Raw genomic sequence first — 26474 nt, forward strand, 5'->3', positions numbered from 1 at the left:
TCTGGATCTGTAATAAAAGTTTCCCACCAGAGAACCAATGGGGGCCAGTAACGTGTGCTCTCTCCAGCTGTTTAACGGGACATTGTTCCAAGCAGCATGCTGTTTTCGTGTCTGTACTGATAAGCTTCCAGGTAGAGGTTGCCCTCATTGATATTAAACTATACGTCCGCTTAATTGTATCACTTGCATCACACTCTGCAGTTTCCCACTCAGTCTTGATTCTAATTGTCTGCCGAATTACAATGTATCAAATAATTGTTTGCTCAGCTTTCATGTTGCTGATTTGGATGTTATTTGAATCTCTTCATCTGTGTTTTTATTACACAGAAGCCACAGAATGCAAAGAGCAAAGGTGAAACTGGAAAACATGTTTATGATGTGCTTTGTGTTGAAATACAAATAAAGCTTTGTTGAAAAAAAAAGGCCAGAGAGCTAATCAGAATAAGCCCCTCCTCCTGTAGAGAGAGCGGCCTGACACACATACACACACACACACACACACACACACACACACAGGGTGCTGCCGTCCACCACTCATCCCTCGCTGCTGCCGACTCCGGATCCCCGGTAAGTGTTAAGACTTCATCGCATCCCGGCTCATGAGCGACCGTGTCCGCAGAGAGAGAGTTGTCCGGATCAAACCGCCGTCCTGTCGTATTGACGCTCAGTCGTTCACGTCTGCAGTGCTCGTGCTTGAACCGTCAAAAGCGTCGGGATGCGCTGCGTTCGACAGCGTCCATGTCGGGGAAGCAGTTGGAGCAGCATCGGTGTTGACTCAACATCACAAAGTGGTGTGCTATTAGTCCCGTGATAGGATCCGTGACTAATGAACGGGATCGCTGCTGTGAGAGCCGGCCGGATCCAGTCGGAACCAGATTCAAACATGCACAAACAACATCCATCTATACAGATGAAATCATTTCAATGCATTTGCCTTTGGATCCACATCAGTGACAGCACTCCTCACACTGACCACTCAGCACATTTCACCTTCCGCGTATAGAAGAGCAGCGTTAGATGTAACTCAACGTTCAGCAGTAATAACCACACTCAATGAATAGGTGTGTTTGTTATACCGGATCAATAAAAGACATGTTTTAAGAGATGTTGTTCTGTTTGTTCCAGGGCCCGTGCAGCTCAGCTCCGGACTGCTCCAGGTCTCACAGCAGACATCAGCAGGTAGGGAATTTATGAAGATTTCATTTCACTCTCCAGATGTGAAGCCTCCACATTGTTTTACTACAGACCTGCACTGCCTAGCGGCCAAGCATAGGGTAGAGTAATACTCTGTGCATTAACACCATCTATGATACATCATGATATCTGTGACTGAAGGATAATAAACCACTAATAAGAAAAAACAGAATGAGTTACTGTATGTATTTATTCACACCGTTGTGGGGTCATTTTCACAGAATATGACAACTAAGATGAAACAATGAACAACAGAGTGCATAGAGTCTTAGTGCCTCTTTAATGCACACACACACACACACACACACACACACACACACACACACAGTGCCTCATTCAAATGTAAAATGGACACAAACTGGCAAAAGACAAAATGCCAAAAAGCCGAACAGTTGTGGGTTAAAATATGTAAAGGAAGGATGCAACAGTGCCTCACTACAATGTGTGTGTCAACGGGTGAATGTGACATGTAGTGTTATATAAATGCCACTATGTTGTTATGTAAAGTCCGTTTACCGTTGACAGGTCGTCTTAAACCGTCTTTGTTCCTAAAGGATGTGGTGTGAGGCCTGAAGACAATCCAGATGTTTTTTCAGACGCACAAATTCATTCTGATGAAGTAACAAAGGGTGAGGCCAGAGGTGTGTTAATGTTGGATGTTGAAGAGAGGAAGTGGCGAGTGGTTGCTATGGTGACCATGCAGATTTACAAGTCAGACTGAATATCTGCAGATCAGTGAGTGAGTGACACCAATAGAAGTCATGTTGACTCTCACCGACTGTTTGAGGAGCCGATGTCCCTCCACAACACTAGTGGAGTGTTTGAGAGCACTGCCAGTGATTCTCACTGTCAGACGGTAGTAATGTGATGTTGATGGAGCCAGACTCTCCTCCACCTACAGGGTTCTGGGCTTGGAGCAACCCCCTTCACCTCCATGCTGAAGACGCTAATGTAGCTGATTAGTTGCATTACATCATTTGTTCTTAAAAAACAGAATAAGAGAAACATGATACAATTCTATGATAAACAGGGAAACACAACCTGTCTTTGTTCTCATGCAAAGCTTTGTGATTTGTGATTTTTCTACAACCAGTTGCACGTTCTGTCAGGAAATCATCCTCTACAGGGTTTCACTGGCTCTGAATGAGATCATCTTGTACACGTGTACACGTGTACACATGTGCATTTCATTAAAAATGTGAATCCCTGGATGTTACATTTTCATCATCAAGTTTCTGCAGTGGTCCCAGAAATATTTGTACCGAAAGTGAACTGAAGTAGCACATCACATGACATGGATGAGCTTGGTTTGAGACCAAGAATATGACCCCAAATACTGACAACAACTGGAGTGTACAGGCAAAGCTACATCTCCTGCATTCAGTGTTTTGATTATTTTACTTCCTAATTTAATTAAAACATCAGGGACTGAGGAGGGATTCCTCTCCCAGGATGGACATTATATTTATGTCATTTTACGATGAAAACAAGAGCACATTTTCAGTTGTTGAGGAGATTCCTCTCATCTCAGATCAGTCTATTACAGTTTTTTTCAATTGCTAACAAGCAGTGTTCAATACTGAAACCACATGTTCAAAACTCTTCATACGTTCAGCGACACACAAGTGTCTACGGACCAAACTGTGAATCATTTTTCATTGCTTTCAGACAAAATGCATTCAATCACCACATTTTTCAAAATTCACAAACACTTTTGTCATTCATACTCCACAAACTGCAAAAAACTATGTATTTGCAGGACATTTTTCATATGCTAACACACTGCTTTCAAAACTGATAAAAGCACATTCAAATCAGAATGATGGAACATTTCACACATTTCTGCAGTAATTATTTTGAAATATAGGAAATGAATGAAAATGAAATAATAATCATTCCGAGCTAATTGCAATTTCAGCTCAAAGCCAGCCCAGGTGCCAACCACAGTTTATTGCTCTCACGCTATTGAGTGACTCTTTGGCATCAGTGTCCAAAGTTCAGTTTCTTATAAATGTTTTTGATTGGATAGAAAAACAATCATCATCATAAAAAATGCTGAGCCTGAACACACTTGTTAAGATGGAATGTGTGAGCATTGATCAGCCCATTGTCAGGTTCAATTGGTCCTGTACACTTTCAAATAGCACAAGAGTGTGTGGAAGTGCACACGGTGCTGGGAGTAATATTTTAATTGGGGCACACCTGCACTTACTGCAGGAACCTGCATGACCACATGTTTGAGACCTGTGTGATAGCCTCTTTGTGTTTGAGTTTGTATTATTGAATGCTGAGTTTAAGTCCACAAACTGAATCCCTGCTCTTGCAGACTGTGGGGCGACTCAGCAGAATCCTCGATATCCTTCAGCTGGGCCAAAGCAACCAGCTTCTCTGATGGAAATCTCTCTCTCTCTCTCTCTCTCTCTCTCGCTCTCGCTCTCTCTGGATGTTCTCTTTGTAAGGAACAGGTGTTGCATGCAGCTGTGCTCCACTTAGTGAGTGACCTGACAGGTATTGCCAGCTACAAGAGGCTTAAACTGAACCATCTCTGGGTCCACCTTAGGTCCCAGAACACTCTCCAAACCTGGCAAGTAGAGGATCAGAAACTCTATCAAAGCGTCTCTTTGTGTTCTTCTCAGCAACATGAAAGAAGCTCTGAACCGATCATATGGGAATGCTGATGTATGTCAAATATTTTGAATACAAATTGATGAAGCACTCTCATGTTTCAGGAAGCTCCAACATCAATTCCATCTGCACACCAAGCTTGAGAAACTCTAAATCAGTGTCCCCGGTCTCCTCATCAAGTCCTCTGTTCTCTGTTCTGACTCGGAGACATTTCCTGATCCATGTCTTGGTCTCCACCACTGTGTGCCTCTCTGTCTCTGTCACGATCAAAGTTCTAGTAGACCAAGTAGCCGGCGCCACACTGCTGCTGTGGTTACGCAACAGACTTTTTTGTCAATGCAATTCCAGGTCACTCGAGGACGGGACGGCTGATGTTACCGTCCCAGACCGGTTTGAAGCAGAAAGGAAGCAGGCAGGACAGTTTCTGTTTGGCTTGATTCTGACCTTGACTTTTATAAGAAGCCTGTGGGTTTTCCTATTCAAATTCTATTCAGTCATTTCCCAGAAAGGATCGATTGCATTTTCCATATTGGATCACATGTTTTAACGAGGTCTCATTCTCTGATAGATTTGAGCAACCTATGACCAACATGTGCTGTATTCTTGTTTTCACCTTCACTGACGTAGTGGAGATGTAGCTACATGATTTCTAAACATCATTCCAACACACGGACCTGTTTGGGTGGTTACTGCCACGGGGCCTTCTGGGTAAATATCTATCGTTGTCTGATGTTTTGCCGCAGCTTGTTTCATGAAGTCTTCATTTTCTAAAATACTTCTGATTGTTTCCTTTAGTTCATGTGAGTCAGTAAACGTTGATTCCCTCTTCTCTGCATTATGAGGATGTTTAACTGTTTGAGTTTGTACTGAGGGGAATCATGGGAAATGGAATCTACAGCAAGAGATCCGATGAGCAACAGAATTGTCCAAAGGTGCTACTAGTTGGCCGTCAGCTGTGACGTTTGTGTTTCACAATCCACCTCTGTATATTACGTCTGTATTGTATGGCGACAGCTGTGGACGAAGGCGTTGTGTTTTCAGGTCATCCGTCTGTCCGGTTCAATTCTTTAGTGAATTTTCCTCTCCTGATGGTGTCCGTGGTGTTGTTTATTAACTGCGGAGGGAAACATCTGACTCTTTTAGCTGCTAAATAAAGGGGATGTTGCTTTAGATCTGAGATATGTGTGTCTGTCCTATGCTTTGGTTAGTGTGGTGAATGGTTTCTTAGAAGACTGCACATATTCTCTCCCTGCATCCCTTAACAAGAAGCCTCCACTAAAAGCCTTTAGAGTCTGTTTTACCCCGGGCTGTTTCAGTCACAGCTGTTAGAACGCTTCAGCTGAGCTGCTTGTCTGTAGCTGGAACAGGTTTGGAGTCCGTCTCCCTGATCAGGACTTAGCAGAATACCACGATCCGTGTTCGTGCCTTTTATACAGAAGAGCGAGGTGAAATATCAGCACAACCGTCCCACCCTGAACAGGCTGTCTACGGGTTTTCAGAGACACAACTCACAACTCCATCGGCTCTTCAGGTCGGCCTCTACAGAGACAATGACCGACAATCCGATGTTCACACCTGCTTCATGTTCAGAAGGTGTGTGGAGATGAGGACATATGCAGGGTTTGAACTTGTCTCTCGCTCTCTTTTTTTCATTCTTTACATAACTATCTCTGTCACGTGTGCAAATGAGTGCAACACTTTGAAAACCTTCCTGAAGAAACACTCTGAAGTTGTGCCCCTTTATCTCCGTATTGAACGGGTCGTAGCGTCCCCCTCCCCCTCTCTTTTCAGAATAGCTGAACACACTTTTGTGTTGCTGAGATAAAACAGATGAACTCGTTTATTTCTAGCATAAGTCAGCGTTCAGTCTTAATAGCAGGCGAGACAGAACTCGAGTGATGAACCTCAGTGGTACTTTGATATTCAATGAGTAAAATCCTCCTCTTCAGTAGAAAGTCTTTCTCGTGACTGAGGTATCTATGGTTACGTCCACTGAAAGTATGACATTAGGCATTATTGCTGTTGTCCTCGCTTTGTGCTCCCATTCCAGCTCATTCCAGTTCAAACTCGCTGCGTCTGCTTCCGTCCACCATCACTTTATATACCCCCCCCCCCCCCCCATATGAAGATGCAGTCTTGTGTAACTCTTACTCTCCAAACCAGTTTCATCCAGTTCACAAGGTGTTGCCAAGAAACCAGCACCGTGCTCGTGTGCGTGTGCGTGTGCGTGTGCGTGCGTGAGTGAGTGCATGGGTCAGGGTTTCCTTTGCTGTGTGAAAGCAGATATCTGGAATGATCCTGTTTCTGCTGCCAGTGTTGCATAAGAGCTTGGAAGGGAGAGAGAGCAGACAGCCCCTGTGTTGCATCACTTCGCACATTTCTTCCTTATGTTTGTTTCTCTATCAGGAGATAATAATAGGAATAGTTATTAATGATTTGATATTAGTAATATGGCTGTTACACCAGCTGCAGCCCATTAGAAAGCCTGAAGTGGAACATATACGATTTGTCTTGAGATCCTTCTAGTTGAAAGCCAAAAGCTTTTTTTTTGTTCATTTGTATTTATTTGACTGATACATTTGTATTGTTTCATCTGTTGTACTTTCTATTGTTAGATTGTCGTGTATCCTGCTCTTGCTTTGCTTTATCTGTCAATGCCCTTTGGAAACTCTGATTTTGTGTACATATAGATGATTATTATGAATAGGTGTGGGAATAAGAATAACTCACGATACCATACTATCATGATACAGCTGTGCTGCTATCACTGGATACATTGATAGACAATCAGCTATGACATCATGACATGTGTGTAACTGAGGAAGAAAAAACTCCCCTCAAGCCAAAAAGCAGTAATTATATAATAACTCACTGTAGTGGTGTAACGGACCACTGATGATCCGTGATCCGTACGGATCCCCCTCACAGTAGCACGCCTGTGAACTGTGGATTAATGACACAGTTCATCTTAACCAGCAGTGTGAAACAAAGTTTTACTGACATTGTTATCCACCGACATTCAGGACATCATGTATGCTTTTCTAGTCTCTGATCTCTGATAATGTTACATTGTCAACAACCAATCCGTGTTGAAATAGACAGGAGGAGAGCGAGTAAAGATCTGTGATCTGTGATACGATCTGAGCCGTGAGGTTCATGGTCCGTTGCACCGCGAACTCACTGCTCTGTGGTGTTAGTTTGACAGAATTTGACAACTAAGATGAAACAAAGAACAACAACGTGCGCAGAGTCTCAGCTCAGTGGCTCTTTAACACACTCTCTCCCTATCTCTCTGTCTCTCCCTCTCTCTCTCATTAGGTGACCTGGTGAAGTTAGACCCTGAGGGCTCTCTGCCTCTCCCTCACACTTCTTCCTGTCTCTGGACAGTTTTGTCATGGCGTCCTCCCTGATCAGCCGTCAGTTTGCTCTCTCCCTGCAGAAAAACCTGTGGCTCAGTGCTCCAGGTAAATCCAACACTCTTCAATTTAAATCTTAATTCTTTAAATCCATTCTGTAAGTAGCGTTTCACCAGGTCCAGTCATGGAGCTTTGCTATAATGTTGTGTTGTAGATTAGAAGTGTTAGTAGAACTGTGTGCATTCCTGTCCTTTACTAAATGCTTCGGGATTTGTTTTTACATTCTAATTCATTTTATTGTCTGTTTTGCTCATTCAGCCATTTTAAAACTTGTTAATATCATTAAAAATGATTTACTCTGAAAAGGGCTGTTAAGACCACCTATGTGTCATTTGTGATGTCCCTGAATTGGTCTTAAAGTCTAAATTGAGAGTGTGTATGAGAAAGCAGATAATCAGTCAATTATAACATTTCTTCTTCTTAACTGTGCGTATGCCTCTCCTGAATGTAGCTCCAGCCCTGCTAGATCTTTATTTCACTTTATTTCTCAGTGAACTTGAGTATTTGTCATTTCCTATAGTTGTATACTTGTATATTACCAGCAGATAAGAAGTCATAATACTTCCAGCGTTCTCAGGGATAACTACATCATGGTTGCTTTGATTGTAGTTGTTTGTAATCAGTGTAAATGTTTGACTGTACTGAAAAAGGATGTGTGGAACAGGATCAATGTTCTGGCTCCTCAGAGGTCATCGTCTCAAAGGTCATCTCTCCTGTCAATCATCAATGGGCCAATAAGTGAACTTACAGTCTCAACAGTATGCGTAGAGGTTACAGTGTACATAACATATAAATATCTGAAGAGAGCATGCTAACCAGCTAGCCGCGGCCGTCCTGTCTTGTATTACCACTGGTACCTGGAGAGGCAGCGTCCATTCTGTCCTCAGTCCAACATGAGAGGACGTAGAAGTAGAGCTGCCCCGAGGGCTTCGTGGTTTGTTTATTGGATTAAATCCAAAGTTTTAGAAACAGGTCTGATCCTTTGGGACTCCTCACCAGATCAACAAACGCAGGTTAGACCCAGCACCCCACACCAGCCCGCCATGACTCTCCATGCTGGGGTTTGTTGCCGGCTGAAGCTCCGGAGCCACTGCATGCTCTCCTCCCGGGAGGCGGTCCCCAGTCAGCGGGATGAAATGAAAACATGAGGCGTTCCCTCGTTTCTGCCACTTTGGACTCAATCCAACAAACAATCTATTAAAAAATGTAACGGACCGTACACAGCGCCGCTTAGTGTCACAGTGAACACAAAGATGGCTGACATAAACTATAGGCCAACGCCACACGAGAAAATAGCCATAAACTGGCAAAATGCTGAACTGGCAGAAAGGAGAACATTTCGAGGCTAAAATATTTAAACCTCACCTTCTGTTAAAAGAGCCGAAAGGCCGTCACTGAAACACAAACTGCAGGCTGCGTCACTTTATACACACTAGTGGAGTGTTTGAATGAGTCTTTATTGAGAGCACTGTGAGTGATTCTCACTGTCAAACGGTAAAATGTGATGTTTATGGAGCCAGACTCTCCTCACCCTAAGCCCCTCCCCTCAATGCTAAAGACGCTAACGTACCTAACTAGTTTCATTTCATCCATTCCATTTACAGCGCCCGCATGTTTTAATAAAAACATTGATATTTGGCACCAGTACATTGATTAGGTATTGCAAGAGGAAGCAATAAAGTATATTTTCATAATGATATTTAGTTGTAACCCTACAAATCTCAACTGATCATAACCGGGGTAGTAGCAGCATGTAAACACACTCACTCACTTATTATTGGTTCTCTGTTTTCTCCACCAGGGTGTCGATATGTCAGTAAGGCGGCACCAAAGACCCAGGTGGAGTTTGACTACGATGGACCCTCCATGAAAACTTCAGTTCCTGGACCACGATCCCAAGTAACACACACACACACACACACACACACACACACACACAGTGTGGTGGGAAATATTCCTATACCCGCTTTGCGTGAGTCTTTTAATGCTGAAATACATAATACCAAACACCAGGTTGTCTTTTAAGTATTTATTCTCTGCGCAGAGAAGGTTCAATCATCACAACAGAATGCGCACAGTCTCAGTGAGGAAGAACAAGCTTTCTTCATACAGAATGAGCAAAGGTGGGGGCCGATGGCCAATGTTACAGACATTTCAGTCTCAGACTTTCGGTCTCAGACTGATCAGAACAACAATGAGAAACAAACGGCCAGCAGCCAAAGCAAGCGGCCCAAAGGCCTTGGCGCTGGAACATTCTCATACAACACAGTTAGTTATCTTTGTGAACAGAAAAGGGAGAAGTTCAACAAAGTTCAGAACAAAATTACTTATCCATGAATACAATATACTGAGTAGAAATATATCCTACGTAAGAAATGACCATTACAATCAGCACACTCTCTCCTTTCTTCAGGTACTACTCAGTATAACTGACTTTTGTTTCTGTAGGAGCTGACGAAGCAGCTGGGAGACATTCAGGTGAGTTGAGGGTTTTGTGTGTGTGTGTGTGTGTGTGTGTGTGTGTATATACTGTATATATACACACACACACTATAGTGGTGTTATAGTTTTATGTTTTTGTTGTGTTGTTTGTTGGAGGACCACAGTGGTGTTTTAGTCCTCAATGATTGTAACTATTGCTGCACAGATGTTCTGTATTTTTCATCATCAATCACTACTGCACCCAGCATTCTGAGCCATATCTGCTCCTAAAGGCACAATGTGTTGCTTTTACATTTATATTTCTAAATGTGTGTCACTGTTATGAGACAGGTCATGTGTTTTCACTCAGCAAACCATGATCCTGAAACACATGTCAGAATAATAGAATGTCTCTCGGAAACATTCACCAGAATGTTGGACTTTTTATTCCCACAGTACGATTATTTGTGTGTGTGTCGCATTGGCAGGTGTATGTGTTTGAGTGTCTGCTGCCAAGTCAATACTGGAGGACTGAATTCTTCTGAATAATGTGCTTAATACAGAACATGTCTATTCACAGAATGTTGGTGCAATCAACTTTTTCTGTAACTATGATGAGAGCAGGGGGAACTACCTGGTGGATGTGGACGGCAACCGCATGCTAGATATCTACACTCAGATCTCCTCCATCCCAATCGGTTAGTAGCAAGTGATCCGTGTATGGATAAAATCCTTTATCACCACATATACATTTTACTTTACGGTATCGATACATATTGTACATTAAATATACCCAACAAACCGATTTCTGAAACTTGTGGATTTTGTAATATTTGCACACCTTGTCATTACAAGGTGCCCTCAGCTACAATGCAAAGTACCATCATCAAAGAGCAGTGCACAGAACATTCAGATAGCAGCTTCTCCTTTTAGCCGGTGCTGACCGACCCTTTCACCGATTATAGTGACAAGCGCATGTCCACCCTGTGCCCCCCCCCCCAGAGGCAATCAGAATGCATTCTGTGGCCAAACTGAACAAACACACACTCACACATATCACAAACCTGCAGGCGTGGTCTGGCTGGTTTGATTGCAATGGATGGGTTCTGCATCTAGTATGCACTTCACTTGATCCAGATCAGATGCAGATGGCACGTTAATACTAGCGAGAGAGTTTGTCTTAATTCAACCTGGGGGCGTTGCAGGTTCTACTCGACTACTGTTGTGATTGTTAGCGTGGGTCTACCCTTTTGTTTTTGGTTCACTGACTAGCATATTTTACAGAAAGTGTACAATTGAAATACTGACCAGTAGAAAAGGGAACTTCCTATTCTAGATCCTTCATGATCAAATATTTGAAAGACGAATGTCAAGGTTTAGAAAATGCTCTCCTGCTCTCTTTGAAATGGACCTTTGTTCAAAGACTAACCACTACTCAGTGATCCAGTCTGATTAACATTATTTGTGGTTTCAGCTCCAGGCCTCGGGGCCTCGGGGCCTCCCTGACAGAAGGGTTTCTGTTGGAGCCAAAACATTCACACTTAATTAATTCAGTAGTTGAAAGGGCCGGACCACAGGAGCTTGTATCAAATGCTTCCGTTCTCAGAATACATAGGAAAAAGTCAATTTATTTAAGACATACCTGGCCAGTATTTCTTCAAAAATAAATCAAAATGTAATGTTTTTTCGTTATGGTCACCGTTTCTGCCCGACTCCTCACTGTGACTAGGATGTCTGAAAGCCACAGGATAATATCATGTCTTTACCCCAACCTTCCTTTAATTGATAAACGCACTGGGAGAAGGATGTACTCTCAGAGCCGTGACGTTTTTACAGATGAAGTGAAGGTATTTTACATTAATGAATTAAAGTGGAAAGGGAGATATTGAGAAGGAATGGACGTCTTTGTGCCTCTTTGTCATTGTGATGAAGTCCCCGGAGTTCTTGTAGTCATAGCAGCCCTCGTTTCATGTTTTCTCTCTCTGTGTCCGTCTGGAGCTCAGTAAACGAACTAATGACAAAGACCAGTTGGACAAAAGGTTGATGGCTGTGAGACGGCGTTTGCTAGATTTCAGTCTTCAAGGTTTTCTGTGTGTATTTGAGCTCAGAAAGGCAAACTGTGTTTTCGTTCAGTTGACAAGGAATGGTTCATTGATTGTGATATTTCTTTGTCTGGAACTGAGCTGGATGTCAGTGGATTGAAGGATTTTGAGTTACATAACAAGTCTGAAAATAAGGAGAAATACTGCTCGTCTGCTCTAATATCTAGATTATGCAAAAAGATCTAACAAGTGGAGCGCTTCAGTGTGCCTCGCTGCACTCTGCTGGCTGGAAGTGGAACAGCTTATGTAAGGCAGCCACATTGGTTTAGGTACGATTCAAGATTCAAAGCTTTATTGCCATGTGCACAGAAAACAGGACAGGCATTAGCACTGATATTGTGTTCTTCATACTACAGCTGTGACTCAACACGTCATCACTCAAATGCACTGTATTTCTTGGAATGTTCCTGAGATTGGTACTCGGTACAAAAATAATTCAAGTCCCACATGGAAAGATCTCCATGCTGATATATGCTTACTACAAAGAACTCCTCTTTCAAATCTTCTTAGCTTCCAACACCAAACAAAGGAGTTCATATTCCAATTAGTACAAATGTTTCATTGACTTCTAATACTACCATGACAGACCCCGAAGGTTTCATAACAATTAATATCAATGACAATCCAATAACAATGTGAAACATCCATGGCCCAAACACTGCCATGTTTAAAACCACATTGCATTACACATCATAATAGACAGTGATTGGAATCGTCAGTGGATCAAACCACACATATCTTGGTAATCTTCTGAAACATTCAAATAATTCAATGATTTTGTAAGAAAAAATGAAAGACTGAGACAATATACATCTTTGACTGTTCTCGACAGAATAAATGATTATCCGCTCAGTTTTATTAGGATTAGTTGATTTAATCGACAGATCTGTAAAGCTGAGTTTCTCTTTAAAGAATCACACAAAAGTACCACTTTAAATCTTGTGTATAACAGAAATTAGTCTCATAAGTCTCTTTGAAATGAGTCAGTCAGCATGAAAATATATTCAAATATGACTCAGATATGAATATTTTTAAATAAATTCCCTGATGGCATCTGTGCTGAGCTCTACAAACATGTCTGGTGTATTTTTGCTCCACTCTTCAGCAGACGAACCGCTCAAATAGAACAAGCTGTCAACATAAATACTGCAGTAATCCCAACAAACCTGCAATCTAGTTATCTCCATTATCACTCATGAATTCATTTTTTTTTATTTTTATTTAACCTTTATTTAACCAGGAAAGTCCCATTGAGATTAAAAATCTCTTTTTCAAGGGAGACCTGGCCAAGACCGGCAGCAGCATCAGAGACACATAGTTGCAGACAGACAACACGAAACAAGACAAGTTAAAAGAAAATAAAAGTTAAGAGAACAACGTAACCGAGTCAATTTAAAAAACATTTACATTTTAGGGAACCTGCCTCTATTGCTTTCAATTTTGATTTAAAAGCAGTAAGTGGTATCAATTCTGTCAGTTTTAAGTCCTTTTGTAACATATTCCACCGTAGGACTCTATAGCCTCCATATGTTATGCATCCAGATCAAACCGGTTTGACCACTCGTCCAACAATAGACACAGGCTGGTCCACTTTCACCATCCAGAATCAGGAATTGTTTCACTGAGTGCAGACAAGCTTTCCAGAAATTCAAATATATATTTTTCATAAACACATCACCTGTGAACAGCTTAACATCGCAAAGCTTGACGCTGAACCCAGGCAGCAGGTGAGGATGCCCACTTACCATGTGGAAAGTCATTGCTGCGTTTATCCACGGTTGTCATTGCTACAATGGACACCTGATAAATGTATGAAAAAAAAGCCAGAGCGGAGCATCAACCCGCTCCTAGCCATTGTTAGTGATTTATTGTTTCATCTTCATATTTCATGAGATTTGTTTTGGTTCCATGTGTTGGATTTGAATTTGCTATATGAAATGTTAGCAAATATGCATTTTTAGCCCAAAAAAGCGTATATCAGGGGCCGGTGGCAGAAAGCTAACAGTGTGTTATCCACCTAACTGGATGGCTTTGCTCACACACACTCAACAGCGACAGCAGATGGCTGTTATATAGATTTCTCATGAAACGTTGCCCTAAATATGCATGTGGAGTGCTTCTCTGTAGCAGCGCTGTGTGTGTGTAAACAAAGCCACCATGTAGCTGTGGGACGTGATGGACATACGGTAGAAACGATGAATGTAGTTTGATGGAGAATGCATACGTACACTGGACCAGTTTCCTCTCCACTTTACCCAATCATTTTATAACATCAAAAAATGTATTTATGATTTGCTTAATTAAGAAATTATTACAATTATTAAATTACTTATTAATTCAATCATTATTAATTCGATATTTGTAATATCTTCAAACATGTGATCTGGCTCCAAACACTTCCTCTGGATGAGAATACTAAATGTACCCATAAATCCACATGTTCAATGCTTCCTGCGCCCATGCCCTCTCTCACTCTGTCCTCCCTCAGGCTACAACCACCCTGCTCTCCTCAAACTGATGTCCAATCCAAACAATCTGGTAGGTCTTCCACATTCAAGATCATTTGTATCATCACTGCAGTGAGAGTATGAACTGCTGTTGTTGTGTATTGATTTGTTATAGCGTACGGTGGTCCAGCTTTTACAGCAAGACAACCACAGTTATGAAATTCACCCTTATTTGAATTAAGATGCTCCTGGTTTCGGCTGTTCCACTACTGTCCTAGTAAAGCTCAACTCTAAAAGAGGACGATCCCAAAATATGACCAAATAACCGGCTGTGGTGCTTGTGGAATCCTGCACTAATCTAGGGGCATCATGGGGAAATAATGCATGACATTGTGGCTCAGAAAATGGAAATACAGTTGAGTGGAGGACTGCATTGAGCAGTCACTGATGTCAAATCTTTTCAGAATTGTATTTATACGTTATCTGGACAATAGGTGATGTAATCACACAGCGATGTGGTCAATGAATGGAGCTTACACGTTATTTATCCTACTTTAAATTAGCAGCCACGTCACAGCGTCGTCGTGTAGGTGAGAGCAGTCAAAGTGAATGCTTTGCTGAGTGTCCCTTAGTACAGAGCTGTAGTTGTGCTCGTGCAGTGTTTTCTGAAAGGTGTCTGTCTTTCAGAGTACTCTGGTGAACCGACCCGCCCTGGGAATCCTGCCTCCGGAGAACTTTCCAGAAAAACTCGCTGAAAGTCTTCTCTCAGTTAGTAACACACACACAAAGTTCAACATATTGAACAGTTGAGAGATAATGGTGTTAATATTGTTGTAATTAAAGTGTATATCATTGTATGCATATTTGACTTATAAAGATAAACAACAGTACTACAGTAAGTCTTCCCTCCTGTCAGGTGGCTCCCAGTGGAATGGCTCGTGTTCAGACAATGGCCTGTGGCTCTTGCTCCAATGAGAATGCTTACAAAGCAATGTTCATCTGGTACAGGGTGAGTGAGTCCTACTACTACTGCTGCTACGACTGTTTCTGCTATTATTAGTGCTTCTACCCGGGGGCAAGACGCTGAACCCCAGGTTGCTCCCCGGGTTGCTTCACGGCAGCCCACTGCTCAAAGAAATGCTTCGGATGTGTTAAAAGATCACATTTCATTTATTAACTTGTATGTTTATGACCATTGTAATAACTCCAACTCCATCCTCGAGTCTGGAGTTGCTAATCGGCTTATAAACATTAACCTTCGCACAGAACAGGAAGTCTTGGCCCGGAGATCCACTATCTTTTCTCTGGATATCTGCCGGTTACACCATAACCCTGGGATATTGTTCGTTGTCCCCAGAGGCTAAACCATCATCAGACAGACTGTCAACCATCTAAATCTTACTCTGGATGTTCACTAAAGAAAGATCAGCTCGGTCAGAACGTAGACAGTGAATGATGAGCAGTGGAGACAGCAGGTAGCTGTGCTAATGCTAGCTTTATAATGACAACTGGTGTACTGCTGCAGGGACACTGTGTGTGAACAAGTTACTGATGTAAACTAGAATAACATTTGACGAACACAAATGTACATTTAGACAAAAGACAAAATCTCCACTGGAGGTCAGGCTCTAAAGGTGCTAGATCAGAAATGTGTATTCTTCAAGCACAGCTGGAATAGACCCTTTCAGACACTGAGCACCAGGCTGATAGTACTTCCTATGGCAGTAAACAGACCTTTCTGTGAGCCCCTTTCAAACACTGATTGAGCCTGATCAATTCATTAAAAGTGCCATTTAAATTTGGACACAACCCTGATGTGCTGCAAGAACTTTTATTTTCTAATTGGTTACATAGTGTACACCATTTTATTTCTTAAATGTGTATTGTTCTGTTCTCAAGATAAATATCTGATGAAATAAGAACTTAGATGTGATCTCAACAAGCAAATGTAAATGTAGCTTCATCTGTGTGTGTTTGCTGCAGAACAAGGAGCGAGGCCACAACACACCGTCTGAAGAAGACCTCAGCTCCTGCATGATAAACCAGGTGGGTGAAAGAACCTTCACTACCTATCAGAATATTTAGATGTTTCCAGATATATTCTACTAAATATGTGCGTCATCCTCTTTGCTTTGCCTTTCTTTCTTTCTTTCTTTCTTTCTTTCTCTGTTTTTCTGTCTCAGGTCCCAGGTTGTCCAGAACTCAGTATTTTATCTTTCATGGGAGCTTTCCATGGAAGAACCATGGGTATGTTATCGATCGCTTCTGTTTTGACTTTTTAGAAATGTTGTTGATGTTAGAATTACATTTGGATTACAGATTTTGAATAATCATCCTGAGTGTGGCTCAAGTATCTGAGGGAGCTTTGAAACAATCCAAACTGTAAGCTTTCTGCAGGCAACACAGTTCAACTTACATGAATAAACATTTAGATTAAAAGGCTGTCTTTGCTTTGTCCAACAGTATCACAGCATTTAATATTATTATCTTAATTAGTTAGTGGAATCGCCTTAACCCCAGAGTAGGAAACCCATTGGTCACAGGCCGCTGAGTTGTGATCTGTGCCTCCGAGTATAACCGCGGCCAGAGTCATGTCGTACCCACCATTCTGCTGCTCTGAAATTCTCTCCACCAATGAAAAATCATTCCAGTCACTTCTTTTCTATTGGTTGGTAAAGTACTGTCAATTCAACTCAACACGTCAACACAAGATATGAACCTGAAGCACGCCAGATATACGACATGGTGAACAACCATTGAACTAGAGCGGCTGAGTTATCATTGCAACATCATAGATTCATGGCTAACACACATGTTTTTGCCTTGTTAAGGTTGCTTGGCAACGACACACTCTAAAGCGATCCACAAGCTGGACGTGCCGTCATTTGATTGGCCGATCGCTCCGTTTCCCAAACTGCAGTACCCGCTGGAGGAATTTACCAGAGAGAATGCACAGGAGGAGGCTCGCTGTCTGGAGGAGGTAGGCTGTGTGTCTAGAGGAGAAAGCTGGGACGGCGATTGTTTCGTTTTTGTTTTCTGGGATTAACCTGAGAAAAAGTCATCCAGTCACACAGTCAGCCAACACAAAGGTGCCATGCCTTAAATACAGCATGTGTCAATTCACTCACACAACCTCAATGAAGTAGTGAACTAAACAATACTCCAGCACCATTGGCTTTCTAATTGTTAGATACATGTAGCAACATAATTCAAACTGAAGGTTATGTATCAGTCCAGGAAAACCTCAAAATATTCTTCCTCTTTAATAATATCGTGTTTTTAGACAAATAAATACACATGAATCCAACAGGTGTTCAGTTCAGCTCATTCCCTATTCCAGCAGCTATTCAAACCAAATGCAGTTCATTTCACAGCTCAAAAACCAAAATGTCCACAGTTCAGCTCAAAGTATATTACTCATGCTGTCAAGACACTAGTCGCACCAGCAGCAACAAAAAGAAGAGGAGGGTCATCCATTCATATCGCCACTGGCAGGCTGTTGCTGTCTGCTGTGATGGTGCTGCCACTTTGTGACGACGCGTCCCCGCAGCATGCGTGTATATGAGCAGGATGCAATATTTGTTCCATCATGATATATTGCAGAAACAAACATTACATCTCTCTTTGTTGACTGGACAGTAGCTGGAGCATTGGGTTACCTTTTCTGCAGACTTTCTTTCATTACATGTATGTGCAGTACCTCAGTGCAGCTAGTAGCCTGTGTAATTATGCTTAACTCTCTCCCTCTCCCTCTCTCTGTCTCTCTCTCTCTCTCTCTCTCTCTCCCTCTCTCTGTCTCTCTCTCTCTCTGTCTCTCTCTCTCTCTCTCTCCCTCTCTCTGTCTCTGTCTCTCTCTCTCTCTCTCCCTCTCTCTGTCTCTGTCTCTCTCTCTCTCCCTCTCTCTGTCTCTCTCTCCCTCTCTCTGTCTCTCTCTCTCTCTCTCTCTCTCTCTCTCTCTCCCTCTCTCTGTCTCTGTCTCTGTCTCTCTCTCTCCCTCTCTCTCTCCCTCTCTCTCTCGCTCTCTCTCTGTCTCTTGCTCTCTGTCTCTCTCTCTCTGTCTCTCGCTCTCTTTCTGTCTCTCGCTCTCTCTCTCTGTCTCTTGCTCTCTGTCTCTCTCTCTCTGTCTCTTGCTCTCTGTCTCTCTCTTTCTGTCTCTCGCTCTCTCTCTCTGTCTCTTGCTCTCTGTCTCTCTCTCTCTGTCTCTCGCTCTCTTTCTGTCCCCCTCTCTCGCTCTCTCTCCCTCTCTGTCTCTCTCTCTCTGTCCCCCTCTCTGTCTCCCTCTCTCTCTCTCCCTCTCTCTCTCTCTCTCTCGCTCTCTTTCTCCCCCCCAGGTGGAGGACCTGATCGTGAAATGGAGACAGAAGGGGAAGCCTGTGGCTGGGATTGTAATTGAACCAATCCAGGCTGAAGGTGGAGATAACCACGCCTCCCCAGACTTCTTCAAAAGCCTCCGCAACATTGCACGCAAGGTAACAGTGATCACTATGGCAACGGATCCTTTAAAAGGGCGTTAGCTCGTTGAGCCAATTACATCAACTGGGAAGAAATACTGTAGAAATCAAGTACTGTATCAGGACAATGTTAAACAAAAACCTGGACATCGATATTGTGAACATATTGTAGGGTTGGTTATTGGTGCTTTCATTAAATATAGTAATGTGGATATAATGACTAAGTAGCTGAAGGCAAATAAACACCTGGATCAGAAAATGACATCAAGTCACTCTTATTAAGCCTTTAAAACCAAGAAAAGACACTTGTGTCATATTGTGATGTGTAAAATCTAAGACGACAAATAGTTTCAATCATTTATACCAGAGTGGACTGCATGTTATTATAGAACAATGTGATCTGACTGGATTCAGAGTGAGGATAGATTGAGATTGTTGAGCTCTGTAAGTGCTCTCTGCCCCAAAGTGTATATTCACTTATACAGGACTGTCTCAGAAAATTAGAATATTGTGATAATCCCCATACGTGTGATTTAGTTTACTGAACCAAGCTGAGTGTTTTTCAAGGCTCAGGAAACCCTTGCAGGTGTTTCGAGTTAATTAGACGATTCAAGTGATTAGTTGAATACCCTACTAGTATACTTTTTCATGATATTCTAATATTTAGAGATAGGATATTTGAGTTTTCTTAAGCTGTAAGCCATAATCAGCAATATTAAAAGAATAAAAGGCTTGCAATATTTCAGTTGATTTGTAATGAATCCAGAATGCATGACATTTTTGTTTTTTTAATTGCATTACACAAAATAAAGAACTTTATCACAATATTCTAATTTTCTGAGACAGTCCTGTATACAGTGCAATGAGTACTAATGAATTGACTTTATAGAGAAGTTGGTCAGCATGCCAGGTAACCATATACAGGGAGGCAGCGGAGCCCCAAAAGAGCTGGAACACTTTGAGCCACATGAACTGGAGGAGGGTCACTAATGCCAATGATGCCCGTCACAGACTGTATTCAGGGAAAGGCACACTCTTCTAGGACATAGTTTTAAGCCATAGATCCAGCCATATTATCCATATTACATGTATTCATGTAGATCTAACTTCCAAGGATAAGTGCCTCATTACCTGCCCTCATGTTCCACATGACACAGGAGACATGAGGCTCAGAGAGACGGTAGACGACTTGACATTCATTATGCAGATCCTAGTGAACAAACAATAGAGACTTGGACGTAAAACTGAACCTGAACTGTTGTGAGCAGCTACAGGAAGCCATGTTTTTGGCCCACGGTAACTTTACTGCTTTGAACCAAACAATCTTATATTGTGTTTTGGTCAAACTTTGTGTTTTTGATACAAGCCTTTAGGTTCCTTGTGAAATGTTATATTTGGACTGTATAAAGTCCACCATTGTATATAAACACTGGTCCAGCTGCTGGGATTCTGCCGTTCATGATTGTGGACCTCATAACTGACATGAGTCTGGTCCTGAGTCAGCATTCCTCCTCATGGAGACTTCCTACTCGAGCTTCTTACCCATTGACTCTCCTGTCAATGAGTGAACAACTTCTCATTTCCTTCCTTTCCTCCTACTGCTTTCATGATCTCTTTACCTTGTTCACTTCTCCGTAGCTCACTCTGTTAACCCTTTACCTCCCCAGCATGGCTGTGGTTTCCACGTGGATGAAGTCCAGACTGGTGGAGGGAACACAGGAAAGTTGTGGGCTCATGAGCACTGGGGCATGGATGACCCTGCTGACATTGTGTCCTTCAGCAAGAAGCTTCTCACCGGTGGCTACTACCACAAAGACGAATTACAGGCTGATAAGGTTAGTCATTGTTATATTGGTCATATTTAATATATCATATACAAGTTTTCTGCGATGTGTTTCAGATTTGATCAAGACAAAATGTCAAAAGCCCTGTTAGGAGCCTGGAATGGCTCTGATGGGCAAACCACATACTGATGGTCTAGCTATTCTTGGAAGTGTCTCCAGTATTGGGTCCAATCACGTTGGTGCTGCTAGAGGAACTGGGCGTGGTGACAATAACATCTAAAGGGTTCATCATCTAGGCAGCATGAATGGGCTGAGTCAATGTAGTAGCAACCCACCCATAGTAGCCACAGCTATCCAATCAATATCGTAGTTTCTTAGATCACATCCAAAAGTTGGAGGATCACCAAATGCTCATGTATGGCTGCATGCTCAAGGACCTCTCATGTTTGCAGTGACTCAGACTTTCTCAAAACACCTGCCATTGATTGACTGCTAACTGTTGACACCTCACTCACCACTCTTGTCCCGGCCCCGGGCCAATACCGCAAGTGATCACACAGCTGACTACATCCCAGCCCCTGCTTTGCAGCCAGAGACACAGTTATTCAGTGCCTTGTTATTGGACATCAACCACCAGTTAACATGCTTTTCTTTCGAAAAAATAGACTCAAAGCCTAAAGAAGCGCTTAAAGTTTGCGGTGACGCTTATACAACGTAACTGTACCTGTACCTGTATTCACCCTCTGTCAGTCTGTAGTCTTAAAGCCGTAGTTCTCAGATGGGGGGGCGGGATATTATAATGAGCCTGCGTGTAACAGAGGAAGTGGAGCCACATCTGAATGGCTTGTCTGAAATGTATAGAAGTACTGTAACTGTATATATTGTTCTGTGTATTTTATTTTATTCTATACTATTTTTTAAAGTGTTGTAAATGCCAACAATGAACGTTGAGCCTGTTGCTAAGAGTTCTAATACTTTTGGTGAATGTTTGGTGAAAGCCATCTACGTTGTCTTGTAGTACAGTGCTAAAAAAACTCCAAAGCTCTTTTCTAACTGTTTCTTTATTCCAATGTGTTGCCATGATGTACAATGACACATACGTGTGACTGTGATTTTCATTTAGAAAAACATACACAGTAATGTCTTCACAGTAGACTTCACGTTATTGAAGCTGTCATCACTGCCATTGGACTGTCACTTTGAGATATTAATGTTTGGGAGATCGTTTTTTAATTACAGGTTTTGTTTGCTTTTGTATCTGTTGTCTTTTTTCAGCCGTACCGCATCTTCAACACGTGGATGGGTGACCCAACAAAGAACTTGCTCCTGGCTGAGGTTCTCAATGTGATTCGCAGAGAGAACCTTCTGGAGGAGGTGACCCGCTCTGGAAAAGCCCTGATGAACGGCCTTTATGAGCTACAGGTAGTGTGTGTGTGTGTGTGTGTGTGTGTGTGTGTGTGTGTGTGTGTGTGTGTGTGTGTGTGTGTGTGTGTGTGTGTGTGTGTGTGTGTGTGTGTGTGTGTGTGTGCGTGCGTGCGTGCGTGCGTGCGTGCGTGCGTGCGTGTGTGTCTGTGTGTGTGTGAATATGTAACGGTGCACTTTGTTTTATTTGTGCCAAACTAGGGAGGTTAGCGGATCACAATATGGTTTAGAAGGATTTTATTGTTGGAAGTATAGCCTCTGAGAACAGGTCTGATCTCCTTCACCACACACACACACAACTGTTAAACCTACTTAGCCACACATCTCAAAGTGAGCAAATTCTTGTGTTTTATCACGCCAGTGAAAACGTTGAAAACATGCCCGTTCAGAACGAGCTGAATGTCTCTCTGCGCTTTCTTGGTCCTCAGCAACACACCTGCCATGACATACTGTGTTGCATCACACATGTTTAGATATTACAATTATTGAATTATGTTACCATTCTAACTCATTGTAACTTCAAATAACATACAAAAGGCCCCACGCTCTTAAAGAAACATGCAACTCAACTTTTTACTATACTGTGTAATTCTACTACATTTACCTGATAGAGAGAAATGTTACTGGCTACGTTGCAGATTCAGATTTTACATACAACATGACCTACGTGTGTGTGTTTGTGTGTGTGTGTGTGTGTGACATACATGACCTACATGTACATGTATGTGAACATGACCTCCGTGCGTCTGGTCCCCAGGCTCAGTACCCCGGCCTGTTGAGTCGAGCTCGAGGACAGGGGACCTTCTGTGCCATTGATATCTGTGATGATGCAACACGCAGCAGCATCCTGATCAAGGCCAGAGACAAAGGTATGAAGTACACCACCATTTCTTATTTACAGAGTACTTCTGCTTAGAGCTCACCTTCCTTGGAGTACCAACTTGGCAAATTTTAACTCGGGAGTCCAAACTCCTGAGAAGCGCAGTACACGGCAATTTCAATTTGCAGTTGGGACAAAGTCATTCTTGCTAACATCGTCATTTTAGCTGGGCTCAACACACCTGTCATCCCTACTGTAATATATAAATACATATATATAATATATATATATACATACATTTTATATATATGATGGCTTTAAAAACATCAAGTTTGACACAAACATCCACTTGGACTAAAGGATGAACTGATGAGACTTTGTTGGTCAAAGGTCACTGTGACCTCACAAAACACACTTTCAGCCATAACTCAAAAATGTATATGGTAACGATGACAATTTCCCAAAAATTACGACAAGCATAAAAATGATAAAGTGCTAACATTTGGACAGACATGGACGTAAACTGCAACGTGACAGGCATAGGTTTAGGGAGTTGAACAGTGACAGCTCTAATCTCACTATGAATAACTCCATCAAATAGACAGTTTACATCATTACACTGTCAGAACATGTAGATATTGATATGAATTGATACTGTGTGAAATGAACATAAATAGGCTTTTGTGTTCAACCTTCTGAAGGTGGATGACAGAACATTGGTTGAGCTGTGTGGATACCCTGTAACAGTGTTTGTCATTGAAAGGTGTCCTCCTGGGAGGGTGTGGGGATCGATCGATCCGTTTCCGTCCAGCTCTGGTTTTCAAGGAGTACCATGTGGACATCTTCCTCAACGTCTTCAATGACGTGTTGGCCCAGCACAAATAGATGGTGACCCTCAAGGAAACCTGACTGACACTGCATGAGTTAATCCCGAATGGAGGGAGGAAACTCCAGACCGTCCATGTCATGATAAGCACAATCCACACAATTACTCACACAGCTATCTCATATATATCCTCTGTTTCAGATCCAATTCGCCAATATTCATCCCCTTAGCCAGAAATGATGATGATGATATCCTCATGCTTGTGCTGCCATAAAGCTGTACCCAGAAAAGCATCCAGCTGCAGTAACTAGGTAGTGCTGCAGTAACTGAGAATGTTCATGTTTCTGTCAAATGAATCCAGAATCATTCTCATCTCTTACTTAGACTGACTTGACGCTGGATGAATTCATGCCAGATTGTACATCATGTCAGCAAATCTAGCTGCTACTCCTCCCCTCCTTTACTGCCTGGGATTCACAGGTCTGCAGTCAGGCTACACATGTGGGTCTGTTCCAGCATGAGATAAATGTAAATAAGACATGGGAGATCAACCTCACTTCTTGGCTCAGAACAGAGTCTTATGTACAACTTCTTTTAGTGCTCATTTGCTGGCTTCATCCCACTGCCTGACTCAGTCACTGCTGTGATTCCAGTTATCCTGTATGTGTGTGTGTGTGTGTGTGAAGAAGACACTCATCCTGGATGCAGAATTCTGATTCAGCGATGACTCTATGACGGAACGCACAATTAAGCAAAGACCTGCATGTCATTTAACGCCGCCCATTAGAAACGCCCTTGTGATGACTCTTGTGTTGCTCTTAATAGGAATGACTTTTGAAATGTTGTAGCCCAGAAACAAATGTGAATCTTAAATGGACCATGACAATGTCATAGATTGTTTAGTGCCTGCATGTCACTTAAATGTGCTAATATTGTTTTATTTTCTTTTTTTAGTGGCTCAAATGGGAGCAGCCATTGGTAACCTTAGTTGATCTAAAATTCCGAACGCATTGACCTTGACTCTTGAACGAAAGCTTCATATGTTGCCAAAATTATTTTTTGAAAACAGATTTACTTTTCATTTCCACGCCACACACTTGATTATCATTTCATATTTAACACTTCTCGTGTGTGACAGAACAGCCTGTTAGTGTAAATTCAGCGTGCAGGGAAAACTGATCGTTTTCAGTTTACATCAAGCTTCAAAATCCTTCTTCAGTTCAGACTGATTCTGTGTTCACAGGCCTTCAGCCCTGTGGGCTCGTTCACACAGGTGAGATAAACCTGGATGACTGAGAATCTTCTAGCTGTTAGTTTCAGGCCTGTTAGTCGTCCCGTTTGGAACCGTCTCATCCGTTCCACACTTACAACAAATGTCACCAAGCAACACAAAGGTCGGATCTAAAATGCATTGGACGTGTTTTCAAACAGTATTTTTCGATTTCTCAAGAGAAAAGACTTCAAATATTTAGATGAACTGATTGATTTGACAAATGCGCGTCTTTTTTTTTTTTTATGGGAATTGTGCCACAGACTGCTACTGAGTGGATGAGACGGACTCAAACAGAGTTGGCCTGTTAGCAAAACTGTAGCTACGTTGCAGGACTTGAACTTTGAGCACAAGTCCATTGAGAAGCAATTAGATCATAAGTAATACAAAGATGTAGAGCATAAAGGCTTAAAACACCGTCACGGCACAACTTTTTCTAAATATTTGTACCATTTTTATTTTGTAATTCTGCCCAAGCTGTTGTTCTACTGATTCAGTAAGAATTCACTTAAGACCTTCATCGTGTCTGAATGTTCCATGGAGCTTTTAGGCAAGTGTTATAAGTGTGTAGTAGCAGTTATCATTCATGTCTTTCTGATGATTAACCTACTAGAGTCATTAATATATATGAATATTATGTACATTTTTTACATTCATTTTGCAGAAATGATATCCTTTAAGCCTAATGTAAATCTGTTCCATAGTTCGCGGGGTTAGTGAGTCTTGTATAAACATCGATTTTAAAGGACATGTAAAGAACTGCAGGGTGTCCATGTGAGCAATACAATGACAACAGTGCCGTCTCCTTGTTGTCAGTCAGTGTTCCATGAATCCACGATGACCGTTAAACATTTTTGACATGAACTATTATCACCTGTGATCTGAGATAGATGATTATTGATGTAATTATTTTAGATGGCTCTAACTGTTGTTGTCTATAAAACATTCTGTCCATTTAATGGGAGAAATAAAAGAAGTTTTGAGTAACCTAGTTGAGTTTTTATTTCTTGAGCATGAAAGCTCATTCAGCTTACAACTCGCCCTTCCTATCGACATAGTTCACTTTGACCTGAAAATATGATTCAAAAACAGTGTTTATTTATAATGATATGAATGTCCAAGTGTCTCTTTTGCAAGCCTGAATGTTCTGAGGTGAAGAAAGACTTTGGGGGGAAGGTAAATAAAAATAAAGCACATCATTGCATTAAATCACAGAAATATGAGCATCAGCTAACCTACCTATCTGCCTGTTGACCTACCTACCTACCTGTCTACCTGTCTACCTACCTGCCTGTGTCTACCTACCTGTCTACCTGCCTGTCTACCTACATCCCTTTCTACCTAGCTTGCCTGTCTACCAGCCAGTCTACCTGCCTACCTACCACCCTGTCTTGTTAAAATCCAGCCTATTCTTGCTCCTTTCTCTAATGTTACCTACCCAAGCTCTAAATATCAGCCAAAAAGAAAAGTTATACTTTTGACGTAAACGACATGTATTCATCTATTTAAAGGATGGACTGGAGCTCGAGATGCTACAGTTATATCTCACGTGCTGTCAGCATTCCTCATGGTTATGTTGACATTTCTGACATAAAAAAGTGAACACATTGGTGAATTGTCCATACATCCAAACTGCTCATAACCATCGACTGAAATAGTTTGGAAAGGTAATACTCCTTTAACATGTAGTATTTAA

The 26474-nt window shown here is 41.9% G+C and overlaps 1 protein-coding gene across 1 annotated transcript; it reads left to right on the top strand.

Annotated features, from left to right (window-relative positions):
- Positions 1-491: 491 nt before the first annotated feature.
- abat (4-aminobutyrate aminotransferase) lies at positions 492-25761 on the top strand. Its single transcript, XM_079177721.1, has 17 exons — positions 492-567; positions 1126-1179; positions 7138-7283; positions 9037-9134; positions 9684-9713; positions 10237-10354; positions 14247-14296; positions 14893-14973; positions 15122-15214; positions 16189-16251; positions 16389-16452; positions 17037-17185; positions 18537-18674; positions 20324-20491; positions 21716-21862; positions 22620-22731; positions 23446-25761. Exons 3-17 carry the CDS (start codon positions 7214-7216, stop codon positions 23565-23567), a joined length of 1503 nt encoding a protein of 500 aa, XP_079033847.1. The 5' UTR covers positions 492-567; positions 1126-1179; positions 7138-7213; the 3' UTR covers positions 23568-25761.
- Positions 25762-26474: the final 713 nt, after the last annotated feature.

This window comes from Pholis gunnellus (genome assembly GCF_910591455.1).
Source record: "Pholis gunnellus genome assembly, chromosome: 17".
In the NCBI taxonomy this organism is placed as follows: domain Eukaryota; kingdom Metazoa; phylum Chordata; class Actinopteri; order Perciformes; family Pholidae; genus Pholis; species Pholis gunnellus.